Source organism: Xenopus laevis, chromosome 5S, assembly GCF_017654675.1.
Source record: "Xenopus laevis strain J_2021 chromosome 5S, Xenopus_laevis_v10.1, whole genome shotgun sequence".
In the NCBI taxonomy this organism is placed as follows: domain Eukaryota; kingdom Metazoa; phylum Chordata; class Amphibia; order Anura; family Pipidae; genus Xenopus; species Xenopus laevis.
This window is the reverse complement of record NC_054380.1, coordinates 10,107,269-10,130,389: the sequence shown is the minus strand read 5'-3', so window position 1 is coordinate 10,130,389 and position 23,121 is coordinate 10,107,269. Positions and strand designations below refer to the sequence as shown.

The window sequence follows — 23,121 nt, the reverse complement described above, 5'->3', positions numbered from 1 at the left end:
AGCCAACCCGTTGTCAGCCAGACCATTAGAACCAACTTTAAGTCAATCACATTGTAAATATATTCACTGGACAAGAACAATTTGTGGCTAATCACACCATTTGAACATTTACTGGGCTAGACCAACTTGAAGCCAATCACACAAGTAGAACATTCACTGGACTAGACAAACTTGACGCCAATAACACCGATAGAACATTCACTGGGTTAGACCAACTCAAAGCCAGTCACAGCATTAGAACATTCACTGGGTTAGACCAACTTGAAGCCAATCACACCATTAGAACATTCACTGGGCTAGAAAAACTTGAAGCCAATCACACCGTTAAAACATTCACTGGGTTAGACCAACTTGAAACCAATCACACCTTTAGAACATTCACTGGGTTAAACCAACTTGAAGCCAATCACACCATTAGAATAACCACTGGGCTAGACCAACGTGAAGCCAATCAAACCACTAGAATATTCACTGGGCTAGACCAACTTGAAGCCAATCACACCATTAGAACATTCACTGACTGGGCTGGACCAACTTGAAGCAGATCACACTGTTAGAACATTCACTGGGCCAGACCACATTTTGACCAATCACACTGTTAGAACCTTCACTAAGCTAGATCAACCTGTAGCCAAAGTTGAGACCCTTGTGACCCCCTAAGACTGACTCCAAGGGGTCTCACCTCCTTTGGTCCCCTCTGATAGTTTCCTTTTTAATTTGTCCTTGAGCCGGGCAGTTTCCAGCATTGCACTGTCCACTTCCTGCTCCCATTGCTTTTTCCTTTCCCCTAGGAGGGGATCATTTCTTCCCTGTATCTCCATATGGAAGGGCTTTATCTCCTGACTCTGGAACTCATCCTCCCACAGATAGGACCTCTTCATCTGGAAGCTTAGTGTCGACTGAATCTCAGCTGTTGCAAAGGCAATCATATCTCATTATAAAGTGCCAATATGTTCAGAATTGGAGGTGCACCTGCTGACTACACCAGTGGAATACTCAACAAGTAGAAACGTCATATCATGCAGCTCAAGCCACCCTACCCTACTGTGCTCTTACCTGTTTCTGCTGCTGCCCATCTGCTCCCACAAAGCTGGAGGTTTGAGTCAACACTCCTATTGATCATAGATCCATAACCGGGTTTCATTTTGGGTACACTGCCACAATAAACTGCAACAGGAGCTCTGAATGTGGCTTTAACAAAAAGATAGAAATATGGTATAAAGATAAGTTTTGTTCTAACAATAAATAATGTGCAAAAGCCTGAAAGCTGATAATTCTTATTGAATACCCTGGAGACATGGAAGCTGATAGAAAACACACTGGGGGAGACAAGAGATGGTGATAACAGACTGAGTGAGACAGGAGCTGGTGGATAACAGACTGAGGGAGACAGGAGCTGGTGGATAATAGACTTGGGGGAGAGGAGCCAGTGGATAAGAGACTGGAGGAGACAGGAGCTGGTGGATAACAGACTGGAGGAGACAGGAGCTGGTGGATAATGCACTGGGCGAGACAAGAGTTGGTACAGAACAGAGAGACAGCATGAGAGCAACAACATCATCATATACAGTATTTAGACATTACAAATAAAGAACAGACTTTTTTCAACATGAGAATTTACACTTTAGCCAGACCATGATAATATAGAGAACATCTGCTCTTAGGAGGTTGGACACACCCCTCAAACTCCCTCCAATCTCTTCTTTATAAATTAGAATTACTGCAAATATTTTTTATAGAATTCACAATGTGGGAATATAATGGAAGAGCTCTGATCACTCGATCCAACCATGTAAAAAGTTCCGGAAGACAGGTTGCAATAATATGTGATACTAGGTATAGTATTAATATTATAGCTACAATTCTGTATAGGCTTCCATCAGTGTTCTAGCCCCACCCACTGCTTGAGTCACTGACTGGCTTTCTTACACATCATGGTAGCTGAAGTTACTAAAACAAATTCAGGGCCCTCTAAGCTATTGCAATGAGATATTTTTCATAAACCTCAGTCCTCCAGCAGATTCAGAACCTGCATCCTCTATGGTTTCGCCCCTGGAGCTGCACAGAGGGAACACTGCACACCAGTTATTAGTGTTACATAAGAGAAGAGCTTTCTCTGTATTATCTGTACATGGGATTTAGGGTGGTACCTGCAGTAAAGTCATTATGTGCCATCTTGTTGTCACTGAGGCTTCAAGGCCAGTGGGAAATAGCTGATGTTCTGGGCATGAGATGGGCCAACTTCTCTTTCTCAGGCTCCTAGAGAACAGAAGTTCTTGCACATTAACATACATAACCCTCCTATTCCCCATATGCAATAAAATGCACTAAGTTTGCCCAGGAGCAATAACCCACAGCAACCGATAGGATGTTTGCTTTTAAAGGGGAAGGAAACCTATTTGGCGCAAAAACCCTCCCCCCCTCCCGTGTGTTGCCCACCCTCCCTCCTCCCCCCTGGCCTACCCGTCTTCCACGCGATCTTCTTCCTGCTTTGACCGGCGCATGCGCAGTAGGAGCATTTCGACGGTACGATCTACTGCGCATGCGCCAAAAGTACTTTGTGACTTTTGGCGCATGCGCAGTAGATCCGTACCGGCGAAATGCTCCTACTGCGCATGCGCCAAAACGCTGTTCAAAGCAGGAAGAAGATCGCGTGGAAGAAGATGGCGTCTGTGAACTCCCTGGACTGGACCTGCGCAGAAGGGTTAGTAACAAGTTAGGGGCATTTGGCCAGGCCAGGGGGGAGGAGGGAGGGTGGGCAACACACGGGAGGGGGGGAGGGTTTTTGCGCCAACTAGGTTTCCTTCCCCTTTAAACAGGTGACCAGTAAATGCTTCCTGCTGATTGGTTGCTATGAGTTACTGCTCCTGGGCAAACTTACTGCTCCTGGGCAAACTTGGTGCCTTTTAACCCCATGAAAAAAGTCAGGACAATTTGTTGTTTTATTGAGATAAATATGCCCATAAACTTATTTGAATCACATGGCATGTATTGGAAGGAACTGGCTGTAGCAACAGTGGAGCAGACTCTACATAATCACTAATTACCAAGATCCTAAGCCATCTGGCACAAAGGCTTCATTATGGATAAGGAAGAGAAGATGTGGAATTTGCTGCCAGGAGACGCTGAGTTGAGTGTATGTGGGATTAAGTAGCCAAATTGTTGAAACACAAAGTCATTTTGATTAACAACATCTTTAATTAACAACATCAAACATTGAGGGGTGTTAATAAAGTGATAATATTTGACCGGCACACACTTGTCTCCCATTCTATACAAAAACAAAGACATTTTTTACTTTTAGCTGTAGTGTGCCCTCTCTGTGCACTTTACCTTTAAATATTGAGCGATACGTATCTGTGACCCTATTTAAACACTCTAACACGTGATGTTTAATTAACTCTGAGGAAGTGCTGGGGAACAGGGGCATGAAACGCGTAAGTCTTTGCACACCCACTGCCAGTTTGATGTCACATTGTGTGTTTTAATAAAGCCGCATTGCTACTAAGGCTAGCGTCTTCCGTGGGTGATTTGGTCAGTGCTTAATGCAGGTATCTGGCTTGCAATTGTCGGAGTGTTCAGAAAGAAGTTACCGAAATTTTGCGAGAGCAGCAACCGGCTAGGAGACGATACACGTTGGGTGAGCGCCTCCGTCTCCAAAAACTGAGGGGAGCTGTCTGCTTGGCCCTGCAAACATAGATAGATTCCACTGGAGCCGATAAAAAATTTTTTAACGTGGCCGATCAATTTTCTGACAGATGTCGGACGAAAAATTTTAAGATGCACAAACATTTGATTCCCTCTTACCTCACGATAATTGTTGGACTGCACTGAAATCAATCGTTCACCAACGAAAAATCTTTGCGTCTATGGGGACCTTTACATTAGGGGGTCTATAGTAACTCCCCCCAGAGTTCCCCCTCATTTTATATCATTATATTCTCCTTTATATTAACCTTTAAAGGAGAACTAAACCCTTAAAATGAATGTGGCTAAAAATGGCATATTTCATATAGTGAACTTATTGCACGAGGCTAAAGTTTCAGCTTGTCAATAGCAGCAATGATCCAGGACTTCAAACTTGTCACAGGGGGTCACCATCTTGGAAAGTGTCTGTGACACTCACATGCTCAGTGGGCTCTGATTGGCTGTTGAGAAGCTAAGCTTAGGGCTCGTCACTAATTATCCAGCAGAAAATGACCTTCCCTGGCTGTAATATAAGCTGATGCTACAGGTTTGCTGATTATTAAATGCTGATGCTAATTGCACTGGTTTCTGTGCTGCCATGTAGTAATTATCTGTATTAATTACTAATCAGCCTTATATTGTGACATTTCTATTCTATGTGTACTGTATATTGTGAGGGGGTCCCTAAGCTCAGTAAGTGACAGCAGCACAGAGCATGTGCAGTGAATCAGCAGTAGATGGGGAGCTACTGGGGCATCTTTGGAGACACAGATCTTTATTGCTAAAGGGCTGTGGTTGCCTTGGGCTGGTACAGAAGCACAAAACATAATTTAAAACATTTCTACCTACTTCTTTAGTTAAGCTTTAGATCTCCTTTAAATCCTGCCTAACAAACATACATAACCCTCCTCCTTTTCTATTGCCTCTGTCCTTCCGAACAATGTATAGCCGCTGATATTAACTGCTCAGTCATACAACTCATTTAGTAGTACTATGGGATCTCTCTGTACAGGCTATGAGCAAACTTAGGGTGCTGTTCCTGCTGAATTGTGCGAGCACAAAATGTATATATATGCGTGTGTATCCAAGAGGCAAGCGAGTGTTAGTGAGTGCACGTGTATGTTTATACAAATAAAAGATATCAGCCCCAAGAGATATCTATTTTGAGAACCCTGATTTCCAAAGGATAGTTGTGTGTCAGTAAATATATCACAGCAGATAAGCTTTTGTGTTGGTGTCTGGTCTGTTTGTTGAGTGTTACTTAATCACACAATGTATATTTATTCTTCTTTGACTTTGTGTTTGTCTGATAAGATCTTGTGCCATTTATAGTAACAGATCTAAAGAAGCTCTGGAGGGAACAGTGTGTTTTGTCCCCTGTCTGGTGCCAACTTTCTGCATGAAACAATACAAATCATTTCTTTTAAAATACAGCCGCTCAGGTGTTTTCACTACCAGTACTTATGCTGTCTCATTTGTGGCCTGTGCTCCACATTTAGGGCTATTCCACACGGGGAGATAGCGACTTTTTCAGGCGACTGTTGAAAAGCGCATCGCCTCGTGTGGTTAGCACAGGCGTTTTTACATAGGCGCCCATACAAAACTGTCGCCTGCGCCGGTCGCGGCGACTGTCGCGGCGCTTTGTCGCCGCGACCGCAAACGCGTCGCTATCTCCCCGTGTGGACTAGCCCTTAGGGTAAGGCCACGCGAGGAGATTCAGGTAGATTTTGTCGACTGGCGACTAACCGCCTCGTCTTTTGCGCGACTATCTCCCTGAACTGCCTCGGCGTTTTTCCACATAGGCTACAATGCAAAGTCGCCTGCGCTAATGCACACGCGGCGATGCTTTTTCAATAGTCGCCCAAAGTTGCCTCAGTGAGGCAACTTCAGGCGACTATAGAAAACGCATCGCCGCATGTGCATTAGCGCAGGCGATTAGTCGCAAAGCGACAAAATCTCCCCGAATCTCCTTGTGTGGCGTTACCCTTAGGGTCAGGCCACACGCGGCGGCTTGTTTTCCGAAGTCGCCCGAAGTTGCCTCACGAAGCATTTAGCGCCGGTGTTTTTTCATTTTAGCTGGCGCAGAGTCAGGGAAGGCATTTGGGGAGATTGGTCGCAGCAAAAACAAGGCCATTGGTCGCCAGGCGACCAAATCTCCCCAAAACGCTGTGTGTGGCCTGACCCTTAGGGGCATATTCACTAAGCGCCGAAGCGCCGAACGCTAGCGTTAATTCGCTAGCGTTGGGCATTTTCGTTACTTCGCAAATTCACTAACGAACGCTGGCGTAGATTCGCTAGTGTTACTTCGCACCCTTACGCCTGGCGAATTTTCGCTACGGACGTAACTACGCAAATTCACTAACGCGCGCAGTGTACTGAACGCTACCTTTTACGCTAGACTCCTTCGCCACCTCAGACCTGGCGAAGCGCAATAGAGTAGATAGGGATTGCTTCCAAAAAAGTTACAAAATTTTCTAAGTCCCAAAAAACACTGGCGTGTTTTCTATATTATGGGTGATAGGCTGAAAAAGATTGAGAATTTTTTTGGGGCTCCCCTCCTTCCCCCCTACATTTCCTGACTCATGGCAACTTAACTATACAGTGGGCACATGTGTAGGGCAAAATAAAATTTTTATTTGATGTTTTGAAGGTTTACCAGGCATTTGTAGTGATTCTACGTATTCCTCCATTGAAATTTGAATTTGGCGCCGTATGCAAATTAACCTTCGCTAGCGTAACTTCGCTTTACTTAGCGAATCAACGCTAGCGTAACTTCGCAACCTTACGCTACCCCTGTGCGCAACTTCGGATTTTAGTGAATTTGCGGAGTGCTGGCGAAACTATGCCTGGCGAAGTGCGGCGAAGTTGCGCCTGGCGCAACTACGAATCTTAGTGAATTTGCCCCTTAGTGTGTTCAGTGTGTTTGTAAAAGGGTTGGGCGCTTATGTTTAGGAAAAATCCATGACCAAACGAGAAAAATAAATAAGGGAAAATACAAGACATTTTCAGCCAGTGTTCATTTGCCTCTGAATTATTTACTGTGTTTGATGTAAGAAGGGTCCCTGCCTCCTTCTCTATGAAACTACAAATATTGAAGGATGAAGGGTCTGTTTCAGATAAACATTCATGTGCCTGGGCCTGTATTAATGAGATTTCTTGGCCTCTATATTTTTCTATTCCCGGAGAGCTCACTTGCCCAAACACAAACACATTCTTGGCGTGAGTAGCATCTATGGGATTAGTTCTGTCACAAGAGAATAATCCTGCGCTCGCAACGAACACAATAAACAATTAGTGCTGCAAACGTAAATAAACCTGGGTTAGTGGTGTTTAGCCCAGTTATATACTAGTTTAGGAAGTTCAGTCCATCCCTGGGTCCATATAAACAGAATTACTTTTTACATCCAAGTGTCCTGACTCATTGCTCCTGGAAACTGATATTTATACACAAATGTGTGATAATAAAACAATACCTTGTACCTGATCCAACCCAAGATATAATTAATTCTGGAAGTAAAACCAGCCTATTGGTTTTATGGATTGATTACACATTTTCTAGTATGGAGACCCAAATTAAGGAAAGATCCATTATCTGGAAATCCTCAGGTCCCAAGCATTCTGGATAACAGGTCCCATACCGGTATTCATATTTTAATTCTAATGAGTGATGGCCAGTGTTTCCTTGCTAAATGAAGTCTGTTTTCATGAAATTGTGAGAGAAATCTCTGTTATACAGATAGCTAAAAATAGCATAAAGCATGACAGGACTGCTGCTTACAATGAGGATCAAATAGAATCTGTGCAGCCACTGGGACAGAATGCTCCGTTATACAGATAGCTAGAATCTCAGCCATAAAGCAGGACAGAACTGCTGCTTACAATGGGGATCAGATAGGATCTGTGCAGCCACTGGGACAGAATGTTCTGTTATACAGATAGCTAAAATCTCAGCTGCCATAAAGCAGGACAGGACTGCTGCTTACAGTGGGGATCAGATAGGATCTGTGCAACCACTGGGACAGAATGCTCTGTTATACAGATAGCTAGAATCTCAGCCATAAAGCAGGACAGGACTGCTGCTTACAATGGGGATCAGATAGGATCTGTGCAGCCACTGGGACAGAATGCTCCGTTATACAGATAGCTAGAATCTCAGCCATAAAGCAGGGCAGGACTGCTGCTTACAATGGGGATCAGATAGGATCTGTGCAGCCACTGGGACAGAATGTTCTGTTATACAGATAGCTAGAATCTCAGCCATAAAGCAGGGCAGAACTGCTGCTTACAATGGGGATCAGATAGAATCTGAGCCACCGTGACTAAAAACGACATACTGCTTTCTGGCACAAACTGTGAAGCCATTGATTGAATTAAACATATATATTTTTCTCTTTTTCGTAAACTGGCAGAAGAGAGAAGAGCAAGTCACCCAGTAGAACAAAAAAATTGAATTCACACTTATTCCTCAAACAAAATAATGCTTAGCATTTTTTTCATGAATCGTTTAAATCTTTCATAATTGTCAAAAAAGGATCTGTGGCACCTAGGGGAGGTGTGTGTTTCTTCTTATGTGAAATGTTACAAACTTCCCAAAATCCTGCATTAAATAGAACTTGTCACGGCAATTTCCACTGAATACACTGTTTATATGATGGCATCATGGAAGATTAACACAGTGAATGTAGTATTTATATTGTTACTGAAGATGTGGAATACACCAGTGGCAAAGTGCCAAATACAAGACATACCTCAAGCCATTAAACCGAGTGCCAACCACCAGTCATTGCAAACACGGCTTAGATTTTGGCAGAAAACATTCTTATCCTAAATCCAGCATGTTGGATCCCATTTTAGTAAAAAAATAAATAATTGTCACTAAAGGCCTAGAAAGACTAAGCAGAATACTATTTGGACCAAAGGTCTAGAAAGATGCTTTGTATACTATTCCTCACCGGCAACAACTCAGGGTCAAAGTTGATACTTTATATACATTTACAGAGGGGAGATAGGAAGGGGGGCCTGCGGGGACTTATCACCATAGGGGGTTTAGTTCTCCTTTAAGGGTAAGTCCACACTGGGCTTTTGGGGAGATTTGGTTGCCTGGCGACTAATCCCATCGTCTTTGCGGCGACCAATCTCCCCAAATGCCTTCCCTGACTCTGTGCCGGCTTAAAATGAAAAAACGCCGGTGCTAATCACACGCGGAGATTCGTTTTCCGAAGTCACCCGAAGTTGCCTCACAGGAAACTTTGGGCAACTTCGAAAAACGAATCGCCGCGTGTGATTATCGCCGCCGTTTTTTTCATTTTAGCTGGCGCAGAGTGAGGGAAGGCGTTTGGGGAGATTGGTCGCCGCAAAAACGAGGTGATTAGTCACCAGGCGACCAAATCTCCACAAAAGCCCAGTGACCCACCCCTTTAAGCTGCCTATTCAGACCCTCTGATGGCCTACCCAACCAATATCTGGCTGAAAAGATGTCAATCATGCAGTTTGGCTTTCACGTCGGATCAAGGACCTCATTGGCTCATTGATGTGGTTCTTTCTCTGATGTTTTCCTGTTTTGTAACCTGACAAGATCCAATCTGTGAGGTCTCCAAGTGTCTGTAATGACCAGCTTAAAGGTGACCTTACACTATAAGATCTGCTTGTTTGGCTAAGTCACCAAATGAGCGGATATTTCTTACTAAAGGCAGGGCGATATTGGGTTAACTCTAGGGCCGAACGATCGGATTACAACTAGGAGAATGGGTGCTGTTGGGTTGTAGGGCTGATTTTTGGCCTGATATCGAAGGGGGAAACACATCGGAAGCCCCTACACATGGGCAGTTAAGATGCCAAATCAGTCTTAAAGGGGTTGTTCACCTCTGAACTAACTTTTAGTATGATGTAAAAAGTGATATACTGAGATAATTTGCAATTGGTTTTAATTTTTTATTATTTGTGTTTTTTGAGTAATTAAGCGTTTCAATCAGCAGCTTTCCAGTTTGCCATTTTAGCAATCTGGTTGCTAGGGTAATGAATTTGAATAAGAGACTGGAATATAAATAGGAGAGGCCTGAAAGAAAGATGAGTAAGAAAATGTAGCAATAACAATAATTGTGTAGCCTTACTGAGCTTTTGTTTTTTTAGATGGGGTCAGTGACCCCATTTGAAAGCTCGAAAGAGTCAGAGGAAAAAGGCAAATAATTAAAAAAAAACGATAAAAAAATAAATAATGGAGACCAATTGAAAAGTTGTTTTAAATTGGCCATTCTATAACATACTAAAAGTTAACTTAAAGGTGAACCCCCCCTTTAAGGCATACCTCCCATGCCCGGACTGGCAATCTGTGGGCATGCCATAAGATGCCATAGGAAGTTACTATTTAGTTGGCTGGTGGGGATCTGATTGGGCCTCTCTGTTCTTGGAATGCCAGGGCCTATTTTGACTCCCAGTCCAGACCTGATACCTCCCAACTGTCCCGTTCAAAACGGGACAGTCCCTCTTTTGACATTTCAACCCGCAGTCCTGCGTTTGTACTGGAAAGTCACAATTTCTCTGCAATGAACAGCCAAAAAAAAATACAATGTTTCTAACTTAATTGGCTCTTGGCAGAGAGCCCAGAATAGATACTTAAGATACATTTGTAACAGTTTTGTCCCTTGGGAGAAGTTTGACTCACAGCTTAAAGGGCAATTCCCCTTCATTAGTAAAACTTTCATTAGTAAAACTGTAAAACTGTAATAAAACATAAAAACTACAGAAATGTGTTCAAACTTTCATAACCTGGCAAATTTTGTAAAATGGGCATCGTAATTAGGGGGGGTGTGTGCGCTGCGAGCGGCACCTTTTTCTATCGTTCCAGAATGTTGGGAGGTATAAGGACCGATATTGGCAGCTTTAATAGCCCATGTATGGCCACCTTTAGTCATAACGACTGAACTGCTGACTGACGCAGTCCCCCGTCCGCCGCTTTATGACCCCTAGGGGGGGGCACACAGTTTGGGAAGCACCACTTTAAAGGAATGATTGCTCTCAAGATAAAAACCCTTTCTGTGTCCTGGAAACAATGAGAACTTATTGGAGAAATACTGTCTAAGATCATTATTTTCATTATTGCAGGAATTCAAGCACTTGACTGGGAATGACTGGAAAGCTTAGCAGGACAAGTAGTTTCAACAAAAACTGACTTTATTTAACTTCTTAAAAAAATTCTCATGTTTCCTGTTTCCATGGAGATGGCTACTTCCTGCTAATCATGTGACTGGCTCTACTTCCTTCCTGTCAGAAAGTAACAGCTGTGCAGTTCTTCATGGCTGGGTTTCTAGATATACAGAATAACCGGGTTACAGCCTGACAAGAACAATAATCCTCACGACCAGTCAGACTCATTTGCTAACCCGGGGGCAGATCTGTACCTGGCCAGTAACCCATAGCAACCAATATCTGATTAGCTTTGTTCAGATAGAATCAACAATTTGATTGGTTGCCATGGGTCACGGCCGTATTGCATCATTGCCTTTTGTTAATAAATGAGCCGCATCCAATTGTTAGATGGAAAAAACCCGGACTGAGTCTGAGCCTCACACACAATGTATTGTGGTTTTGTTTCCTTTGCACTAGTTTAAGGCTATGGACGCACAGCGGCTATTGTCAGGCTACTTATTGTTGCAGGCTGAGAGTAGCGAATCTGCTCAGTGCCCCTGCTTCATTCATTAGAATCAGATCAGCCCGTGGGGCAGATTCACTAAAGGGCGAAGTGACTAACGCTAGCGAAAATTCGCCAGTGTGACGTCATTTCGTTACTTCGCCGATTTACTAACAGGCGCAGGCGTAACTTCGCAAGTGAAGGAGATAGACTCTAGCGGTAATTCGCTCCCTTACGCCTGGCGAAGTTGCACTCTGGCGATGGGACGTAACTACGCAAATTCACTCTTTTTACTCATTTTACCTCTTGCGTCAGACTTGCCTTCACCAACTCACCCCAGATGAAGTGCAATAGAGTAGATAGGAGTTCCTCAAAAAATAGTTGAAAATTTTTCTAAGTCCCAAAAACGCTGGCTACTTTTCATTTTTCAGGGTGATACACTGCTAAAGATTGTAAATTTTTTCTGGGGTACCCGGCTTCCCCCCTACATTTCCTAACATATGGCACATAAACTATACACTGGGCTCATGTGTAGGGCAATATAACAACTCTATTTTATTTTATTAAGGTTTCCCGTACTTGTGTAATGTAATGTATTTGCTGCAACATATACGTCCATTCAACTTTAACTTTCAGCCGTATGCAAATTAGGCAACGCTAGCGCAACTTTGCTTCGTTGCCGCAGTAACACTAGCGCAACTTCGCCAGCATTCAGCATTTTAGTGAATTAGCGTTGTCCTGGCGAATCCACGCCTGGCGAAATGTTGCGATGTGAGCGAAGCCGTCCCTGGCGAATTTTTGGAGCAGAGCTGAAACTGATGTCAGTGAGTGAGTGAGTGCACAAAGGCTGATCTGATTCAAATCAATGAAGCAGGGACTCTGAGCAGATTTGCTACACTATCCTAACAGCAGCTGGCACAGCCTGTGTGTCCATAGCCTTCTGCACACAACTAATGTATTAGATTGTTCAGCCAACAATTCAGGAGCCCTGCACTTTCTGTGCAACAGTGACATTCTCTTCCTTATATACTAAGCCATTAACTTGAAAGGCAAACATCCAAAAGAGACAGAAATATTGCTATTTAGCCCAAAAATCAGTTTATTTCAAGGAGTGAATCACCTTTAAGGTAAGTTTTAGTATGTTATAGAACAGACAATTCTAAGAAACTTCAATTTGTCTTCATTATTTATTTTTTACAGTTTTTTAAATAATTTGCCTTCTTCTGACTTTTTACAGCTTTCAAATGGGGGTCACTGACCCATCTGAAAACAAATGCTCTGTAAAGCTGGCCAAAGCCGTACAGATTTTATTCTTTGTGCGACAAACACTTGTTCATATCAGTTTGCCAACCTACAACTAACCATTCAGATTAAGTAGGAAAAATAACAGATCCCATGATGTTTTGGCCATTAATTGACAGCAATCGTAAAAAAGGCAGCTGCAGGGGGGGCCAGGAGGTATAGGGGCCCCATGAGGACCTAATTCAGATACAATTTCAATAAATATTGGTATAACAGGTCAATCTCTAGTGGGGATGCACTGAATCCACTATTTTGGATTCGGCCGAACCCCTGAATCCTTCACGAAAGATTCGGGCAAATACCGAACTGAATCTGAATCCTAATTTGCATATGCAAATTAGTGGCGGGAAGGGGAAAACATTTTTTACTTCCTTGTTTTGTGACAAAAAGCCATGTGATTTTCCTCCCTTCCCCTAATTTGCATATGCAAATTAGGATTCTGTTTGGCCGGACAGACGGATTTGCCCGAATTCGAATCCTGCTGAAAAAGGCAGAATCCTAGCCAATTCCTGGATTTGGTGCATCCCTAATCTCTAGATATTTTGGGGGCCTGACAAATAATTTGCTGTGGGGCCCAGTAATATCGAGTTATGCCACTGGTAGTGACAATTACCTATTTATAAATCTTTTCAACTGCCAGATCGACTACACGAATGATCGCCATGGTCCGAAAAATGTGGGGACAGTCCAAACATGATCCAAAAATCGAACAAATCATTATTTCGTTCTACAATATCTTTGCATCTATGGCCATCTTAAAGGGGTGGTTTACCTTGAAATTAACTTTTAGTATTTTATAGAATGGCCAATTCTAAGCAACTTTTCAATTGTTCTTCATGATTTATTTTGTATTGTTTTTTCATTATTTGCCTTTGTCTTCGACTCTTTCCAGCTTTCGAATGGGGGTTATTGACTCCATCTAAAAACAAGTACTCTGTAAGGCTACCGATATATTGTAAATTGCAAATTGTCTCAGAATATCACTCTCTACATCATACTAAACATTAACTAACCTCTTTAAGACCCAGCAGGATTCTACAACAGCAGAGGACATCCATAATTTATTTACTAAAATATCTAACAATTATTAGATAATATAATACACCTTTTGTTCTTTTATCTACCCATGGGTCATGTTGCTGAGCTACCAATGGAAAGCACTGCCCCAACCAATCCCCCTGCTCAGTGTCACAGGGAAAACTGTCACTCAGCCCATCCCATTCATTTGTCATTACACTGTACTGCTCTGTATTAACTGGCCATAAATAATATATTTCTTCAGAATCTTATTACAAAACACAAACAGGGTCAAGGACTACTGACCCAAATATTCATAGCCCATGCAGTGACATCACAAGGCAACAGAGGGCTCTATACCACACCAACCAACCACATGGCAAACATTGGCAAAAATGCAGGGATTATAGGTTATACAGAGGGAAACCTTTTATAATACACAAAGCCATGATTAACCTATAAAAAAGACCCTTATAAATGAGAAATAATGATTTTATATATTGAATAGGCACTTAGTCCATTAAAGGGGTGGTGCACCTTCAGGTTAACTTTTTTCATTGTTTTTGAATTATTTACCTTCCTCTTTGGACATATTCCAGCAGCTTTTTATTTAGGCCCTTCTCTATTCATATTCCTCTCTTTCAAACCACTGCCTGGTTTGTTAAATTGGACCCTAGCAACCAGCTGCTGAAGTTCTAGAAAATTTGTGCACAAAAATCTAAATAATTAGAAAAACATAATTTTTTTGGACACTGCAAGACTTTTGGTGATGGTTTTTGATTTCTATTTGTATACATTGGTTTTCAGTACTCAGGGGCAGTCCCAAATCTCACACTAACTGGCCTTCAGGCTGGGTTCCCTTAGCTGATAACAAGGTTATAGATGTATAGATGCATTGAGGTAACAGTCACCCTATTCTAGCTCCAGGGGTACCCAGGGCACAAATAAGCACTCACCCCAAATCTCCCCCTAACTGGCCTTCAGACTGGGCCCCCTTAGCTCATAACAAGATTACAGATATACAGAAACATTGGGGTAACAGTCACCCTGCTATAGTTCCAGGGGTACCCAGGGCACAAATAAGCACTCACCCCAAATCTCCACCTACTGACCTTCAGGCTGGGCCCCCTTAGCTCATAACAAGGTTACAGATATATAGAAACATTGGGGTGTCACCCTGCTATAGTTCCAGGGGTACCAAGGGCACAAATAAGCACTCACCCCAAATCTACGCTAACTGACCTTCAGACTGGGCCCCCTTAGCTCATAACAAGGTTACAGATATATAGAAACATTGGATAACAGTTACCCTGCTATAGTTCCAGGGGTACCCGGGGTACAAATAAAAACATAGATGGAGTCAGAGGAAAAAAACTGTAACTGTGGGACAATGTGTATCGTACGGTGTCAGTAACACTGGATATCAAGGCTAATATGGAAGCTCCCAGCAGAAAGATAAGTGGTAAAGCCCTGGTAGAGAAGTCTCTGTATATTGGCACCACATACCTGTAAGAACTCCCTGCTCCTGCTGATCCCACGGCCCCTGGAAGCTGCTGCCGGAGAGGAAGGAATCCAGAGACAAGAGGAGTGAGACAAGTAGGACACACACACTTACCTAAGGCAAACAGGGCTGCTTGGCAACTGCAGGCTCAGAGCTGAGGTGTTAGAGAAGGGGGCAGGTCGGGCATTGTTATGCTAATGGGGCAGGTTGCACTGAGTGTCCTTGGCAGCACCAGGGCTCTCTCTGTGAGAGTGTGATGAACCCTTTCTCTTCCAGCCTGGACTCTGCATTCCTGCAGTCACATACACCTACACGGGGCTAAACTGCTTCTTACTTTGCTTTGCCCCAGGTTCAACCCAGGTTGGGTTACACTGATATAAAGTATTTCTGCCACCATATTGCCCATCTTTCCCTGCTGCCTCTAAAGAGTTACACCAAATCAATTGAACTGTGTAGCAGTATGGCATTTCTCACTCTCCAGTTCAACAACCACACCCCTATGTGGGTTTCAGGGTACAGGGTCAGACTTTGACTGTTAGTTTTAGGGTCAGACTTTGTCAGTTTCAGGGTACAGGTTCAGACTTTGACTGTTAGTTTTAGGGTATCAGAGTTTGATTGTCAGTTTCAGGGTACAGGGTCAGACTTTGACTGTCAGTTTCAGGGTACAAGGTCAGACTTTGACTGTCAGTTTTAGTGTCAGACTTTGACTGTCAGTTTCAGGGTACAAGGTCAGACTTTGACTGTCAGTTTTAGCGTCAGACTTTGACTCTCAGTTTCAGGGCATAGGGTCAGACTTTGACTGTCAGTTTCAGGGTACAAGGTCAGACTTTGACTGTCAGTTTTAGCATCAGGCTTTGACTGTCAGTTTCAGGGTACAAGGTCATTCTTTGACTGTCAGTTTTAGCATCAGGCTTTGACTGTCAGTTTCAGGGTACAAAGTCAGACTTTGACTGTCAGTTTTAGCGTCAGACTTTGACTGTCAGTTTCAGGGTACAGGGTCAGACTTTGACTATCAGTTTCAGGGTACAGGGTCAGACTTTTACTGTCAGTATCAGGTAGGGTTGCCACATTTTCTGGAAAAAAATACCGGCCTTCCTATATTTTTATCTTTTTTCCTTATTAATAACATAGGGATCGGCTATAATTTTTACCGGCCAGGCCGGTAAAATACCGGCCAGGTGGCAATCCTAGTTTCAGGGTACAGGTCCAGACTTTGACTGTCAGTTTTAGGGTACAGGGTCAGACTGTACTGTCAGTGGAACGCTGGGATTTGCAGTTGGCATGCCACAGGTTAGACATCCCTGATGTATATTTGTTAAATCTTTGCTACACAATATAATATAATATGATATGATATGATAAATTGATAGTATAGACTGAGGACCTTTATTAATTATATAACTTTTCTCTGCCCTTGTTCCACTTCAGAAATATTGTTCTTGGTCCTATGGCACATGGAGGATTATATGAGCCAGACAAGTATTGTATTCAGCTTGAAAAATGTATTTCAGAGACAGTAACAACATTGAAATAAATGGGTTGCAGGGTGGGCAGTGGGCACCTTTCTGCCAATCATCCCTCTACCATCAGTCCTAGCAGTTTGTGTTCAAAGTCCCAGGCAACTTTGGTTAAAAAGGGGTTAATATTTAATATTGATTCTTATTAATATACTGTTTAATATACTATTTTAATGCATAATAAGGGGTTCATATTTAATATTGATTATTATTAATATACTGTTTAATATACTATTTTAATACATAATAAGGGGTTCATATTTAATATTGATTATGATTAATATACTGTTTAGTATACTATTTTAATGCATAATACATTTAGATTGAAAGCTCTTTGGAGTAGGGACCTTCATCTTGTCTCTTTGACTTTTAGCTCTTTAATGCAACTGTACTTTGTATTTATTATTGTAGTTTGCATTTATTTGTATCTATTGATTCCCTGTACGTCATTAGCGCTATATAGAAATAAAAATGTGCAAATTTCCATACACACCAGTGGGTGGGAGCAGCCATATAGCCGTAACATTTCTATAAGCCCACTCGCTGGCGTGATTGATCCAGTCTCTAGTTATGAGAGACTCACTAACACAAAAAAACATTGCTGATTTGTTTACAGTAACAATTATTACGTGAGCGTGAGCTGCTGGGGACAAGGGTAACTGAGCAGCTCATTGCATGGGATACATACACATGTGGCCTTATTGCACCGGTGCTCAGTTACGGTGCAATTGTTATTTATGTTACTTATACCCATGAGATCTATTGTCAGGGGGACATTGCAGCTTCCATTGGGTTCAGCTTCCATTTATATTCTCATTAACACACAGCAATGGCTCAGTGTATACATTACCCACAGCAACGGAACCATTAGTGGTCAGGAGAGAATGTCTCTGCAGGGGAAAGTAATAGGGAAACACCTACTTATTTACCGACAAATATACTGAAGATTATAAGCTATATGATCATACTGTAAGTGATATGGCAGCTTCCACGTTATATATACATATTACTGTGTATAAAAAATATGCACTCAATAAGCAATGCCCTGCACTGGCCAAGGAATCCGTTTTCAGACTGCCTGGCACCCCTAGTGGCGTGGGCCTGGACACCCACAACCTATGAGCTAAGGGGGCCTGACCAAATGTTATGCAAATGGGGGGGGCTCAACGAAAAAGTCCGAAGGCCCCTGGTCTAAATGTGGCTATAGATGCTACTATTACAATCTTTCCTGGAAAAGATGTTTAAAGGGATCCTGTCATCGGAAAACATGTTTTTTTTTCAAAACACATCAGTTAATAGTGCTGCTCCAGCAGAATTCTGCACTGAAATCCATTTCTCAAAAGAGCAAACAGATTTTTTTTATATTTAAATTTTGAAATCTGACATGGGGCTAGACATTTTGACAATTTCCCAGCTGCCCCTGGTCATGTGACTTGTGCCTGCACTTTAGGAGAGAAATGCTTTCTGGCAGGCTGCTGTTTTTCCTTCTCAATGTAACTGAAGGAGTCTCAGTGGGACATGGGTTTTTACTATTGAGTGTTGTTCTTAGATCTACCAGGCAGCTGTTATCTTGTGTTAGGGAGCTGCTATCTGGTTACCTTCCCATTGTTCTTTTGTTTGGCTCCTGGGGGGGAAAGGGAGGGGGGTGATATCACTCCAACTTGCAGTACAGCAGTAAAGAGTGATTGAAGTTTATCAGAGCACCAGTCACATGACTTGGGGTAGCTGGGAAATTGACAATATGTCTAGCCCCATGTCAGATTTCAAAATGTAATATAAAAAAATCTGTTTGATCTTTTGAGAAATGGATTTCAGAGCAGAATTCTGCTGGATCAGCACTATTAACTGATTCATTTTGAAAAAAAAATTTTTCCCATGACAGTTTCCCTTTAAATTATAATCAGGTTTTACACTCGGGTGCACCTTGTCCGTCACGAAGTTCTGGGAGTTCCATAGTAACGGCATTCTTTCAGCATGGCTGACGCACCCACTCACAAGTGTCATTAGGTATAAGGGATGTGACTTGATTCAGTTTCGCGGGTGACAGGGACCTACAGAATTAGTACAAGGAAACAGCTAATGGCTATTATTGCCCATCTTTCCCCATTAGCACTCCAGCCTGCTCTTTTCTCCTTGGCAGCAGTGTTTGTGTTATTGCCCCGGGCAAAAATGCCATTACCTGTAACTATTCATGGAAGTGAATGACTAAATGATTTAGTACATACCTCCCAACCGTTTTTCTCGTGACAGTCCCGATATTGACAGTTCAACCCGCAGTCCCAGATTGTTACTGAAATGTCCCGACTTTTTCTTTGATCTCCTGCACTGAACAGCCCCGAAAAAAATACAACGTTTCTAAAGCTTAATCGGCTTTGGCAGAGAGCCCAGAATACAGGGCACTTTGGTACATTTGAAACAATTTAAGATACGCAAAGAAACAATTGTAACAATTTAAGATAAGCCGATCTCTTGGGGGAACTAGGAGTTGTCGCTTAAAGGGCAATTCACCTTCATTAGCAAAACTGTAATACAATATAAAAACTGACCCTAAAAACCACAGAAATGTGTTCAAACTTTCCATAACCTGCCAAAGTTTGTAAAATGAACATGGTAATTAGGGGGTGTAGCCATAAATGGGCGTGGTTGGAAGATTTTCGCTCCAATTCTTTTTGTCCCTCTTTCTATTTCCACAATGTTGGGAGGTATGTTAGTATAAGCTCATAAGGTCTTGGCAACTGTGGGGTCCAATTTTGGACCATTTTAGTGGGGCCCTCTAGACTGTGTTTTGCTAGATGAAAGGTCATGGGGCTCTGGGACTTGGCAGGCCGATAAGGCCAAATAAGACAAAATGATCAGTATATTGTCTCCATTTATTTGGAGCCATAAGGTATTGTAGAAGAATAAAGGTGCAGGGAATTATACAACTATGGCTACCACTATATATCCTGTGCTTGAATGGCTGCCCCCATGGCAACACAGCAGCTTGTTTATATAAACTATATTAGTACTTATCTGTTATCTACTGTGTATCCTGTGCTTGAATGGCTGCCCCCATGGCTACACAGCAGCTTGTTTATATAAACTATATTAGTACTTATCTGTTATCTACTGTGTATCCTGTGCTTGAATGGCTGCCCCCATGGCTACACAGCAGCTTGTTTATATAAACTATAGTAGTACTTATCTGTTATCTACTGTGTATCCTGTGCTTGAATGGCTGCCCCCATGGCTACACAGCAGCTTGTTTATATAAACTATAGTAGTACTTATATGTTATCTACTGTGTATCCTGTGCTTGAATGGCTGCCCCCATGGAAACACAGCAGCTTGTTTATATAAACTATAGTAGTACTTATCTGTTATCAACTGTGTATCCTGTGCTTGAATGGCTGCCCCCATGGAAACACAGCAGCTTGTTTATATAAACTATAGTAGTACTTATCTGTTATCAACTGTGTATCCTGTGCTTGAATGGCTGCCCCCATGGCAACACAGCAGCTTGTTTATATAAACTATAGTAGTACTTATCTGTTATCTACTGGGTATCCTGTGCTTGAATGGCTGTCCCCATGGCTACACAGCAGCTTGTTTATATAAACTATAGTAGTACTTATCTGTTATCTACTGGGTATCCTGTGCTTGAATGGCTGCCCCCATGGCAACACAGCAGCTTGTTTATATAAACAATAGTAGAGTTTCTGGAGTAAACACAGTTTTACCAATGCAAGGAAACAGTACATTGTATTTTCCTTACTTTGAAACATTTTCAATTTTTCTTGTTACTGTTCCTTTAAATGCCTAAATGCTCAAAAAAACGCATAAGGCTTTGTGGACATATGTTACTTTGCTCCGCTTGTGAAATCTGTGAGTGCCGGCTATTTCTTCCATAGTGTGGCAGTAGCCTAAACGTTTAGTGTAGTAGAAAGTAATCTCTATTGAAAAAGTAACAATATCATATAGAAAGTAGGGGGTAATTATTATATAGCAATGGCATGCCCACAAGCCTCACAACAATACATTTAGTTAATCCTGCCCTGAATAGAATTCTAGCCTCAGTCAGTAGATTGATGTTTACATGTGGATATATAATGTACATACAGCTTGTTTGTTCTGACCCTATTAGTGCTCTAATTGGTGCCTGCTGGTGACACACACCCCTCTCCTGAGATGGATGATCCTCCAGCAGAGACCAGACACACGTTTCTTAAGTAGTGACAAGTCTGTTCCACTCTCACTACTGGGGGTGTTCTGTGACTTTGTTATACTTAACATAATAACTTTCACTAGTTTTTTAGCCAGGGGAGGGGAGAGATGATTCCCAGGATTCCAGGACACACTGGCTCAAGTGGCTCGTTCCATTATTGCCAAGGATGCCAGTATTATAAAAAAGGGATAAAAATAACACTAAGGAGTATAAAAAAAAATTTAGGAAACACCCTAACACAACATAATTATCATCATCCAATCAGTTTTGCAACAATTTTAACACAAAAAGGCACCCATGTGTGACAACATCCAGCAAGTAAATCTGATCCACTGACTTCCCCAAAACCCACCTACTTTCCTATAAGCCACACCTCTTTCTGACCACTCTAGCTTAAAAAAAAGTTCTATACATTCTTTCCAAGAGAGTTTTATTGACACTGGGTCACCACAGATATTTCATATACGAGTCCTAAAAATAAACCTGCCCCGTGCACTCCCCACCCCGGGGACACTTCCACTATAGTAGTCATATTGGCCTCACTTGCAATGGAACAAGCAGTGTCCCCAGGGGAAGGGGTTCTTAGAATATCAGGATGATGTAAATACTTATAGCGGAAAGTCATTTTCTTACTAATTAAGGTCCAGAGAAAGAAATGGCCTTTTGGGAAAATGGGGAGTTAGTATGATTGAGGCACAGGGGAGGCTGCAGAGTTATTTTTATTATACATTGTTTGTACAGCTCAAGGTGCTGCTCCCAGCTTGGCACATACCATACGTTACACTTCACAGTGTAGAGAGCAGCTCTGTTGCATGCTGGGAAAACATGGTAAGTGGCGCCACTTTCAATAAAGAGGAGGTGTCCTCATGGTGTTCAGTTATCACTTTGGAACTGGCGGCTCCTTTTGTAGTTTAGGCCTTACTCAGAAATCTTGGGGCCCTTAAAACTCAAAGCCTACCTGTGAAGAAGACAAGAGGAACTCCTGCATTGGCCGCAGTCACAGTGGGGACCTGGAGAAATGGCAAAGTCCAATAAAACAGACCTCAATGGTTCAGGGGCACCGGTGTGTGATTGGTCATTGCCATGTTGGATGGTATGGAGGTGCTGGTTATTTGGTGACCATGTGGACCTATTTTACTTAGCCCACCACCTGGGATTGGGCAGTGGGCTAATAACCCGGCCCCCTGGTGGAAGTCCCAGAATATGAGGCACCATGATTTCTGATGGCAACCCTGCCTGACAAATGAAGGGACCCTTTCAGGCCCGGACTGGCAATCTGTGGGTTCTGGCAAATGCCAGAGGGGCTGCTATAAGGTGCCATAGAAAGTCAGTATTTAGTGGGCTGGTGGGGGCTGTTTGGGCCTCTGTGTACCTCTAAATGGCAGGGCCTATTTTAATTCTCAGTCCGGACCTGGTCAATTTGTAAGGGCCACATATTGCCTTGCTAACCTGGGATGATGGAGGCTCTGCATAAAGGCGACTGGCAATAATTAGCTTTTCTTAGGGGCGGGGGGATTTTGGTAAGAGATTCTCTGGTGGGCACAGGGTAACTACTCACACCAACAGGCCTTAGGTAGGGTTGCCACCTGGCCAGTAAAGATGATGGTTGATCCCAATGTTATTAGTAGGGAAAGGCCGGTATTTTTTTCCAGAAAAGGTGGTAACCCTACTCAAGTCCCAGGGCCCTAAATATAATTTACAGTCAATGACTAATCCCACTGACCTTGTAGGAACAGAATCCCGCAGCACTAACGTGTGTATAAACCAATTAATGATCCACCTAATGGCCCCTTTCACTTGTACACAAATAAGACCAAGGCAAACGCCGTCTCTCTTTGCCGCTGGGAGTTGTAGTAACCGGGTCATTAGAGCAGGAAGTGCAGATGGAGCTGATTAACATGTGACAGGAATAGATGGGGTTCAGGGTGAGGCACCCAGGGATACACAGGGATATAATTGGGGTCAATGATGCTGGGCTGGGACATGGAAGGACAGTTTATTTTTTTTTAACCTAAATATAACCAGTGTGTGAAAATGGCAAAATATTAATTCAGGTGCAACAACGTCCGGTGTCTGTTCAGGGGTCTTTGATTGGCTAAAAGAGAGCAGCACGGCTTCCAGCCTATCAGAATGAGCCTTCCTTCAATGTAAGTGATCTGTGTAACCACCCGACTCCCAGAGAGGCAGCTGCTGATAAGACCACCTTATGTTGCCGGAGCTGCACAGTCACCAGTTTGTAAATTTCATCCCTTCTCTACATTATACC

General features: G+C 42.7%; 1 protein-coding gene across 1 annotated transcript in view; it reads right to left on the bottom strand.

Annotated features, from left to right (window-relative positions):
- The window catches only part of togaram2.S (TOG array regulator of axonemal microtubules 2 S homeolog), a 36,378-nt gene extending 20,491 nt beyond the window's left edge, over window positions 1-15,887 (bottom strand). The window contains exons 1-4 of the mRNA XM_018264910.2: window positions 15,140-15,887; window positions 2,151-2,259; window positions 1,057-1,191; window positions 683-910 (exon numbers count right to left, since the gene is read on the bottom strand). Of these exons, the coding sequence (XP_018120399.1) occupies window positions 683-910; window positions 1,057-1,191; window positions 2,151-2,175 (388 nt within the window). The 5' untranslated portion in view covers window positions 2,176-2,259; window positions 15,140-15,887. The remainder of the gene's footprint in view (window positions 1-682; window positions 911-1,056; window positions 1,192-2,150; window positions 2,260-15,139) is intronic.
- Window positions 15,888-23,121: the final 7,234 nt, after the last annotated feature.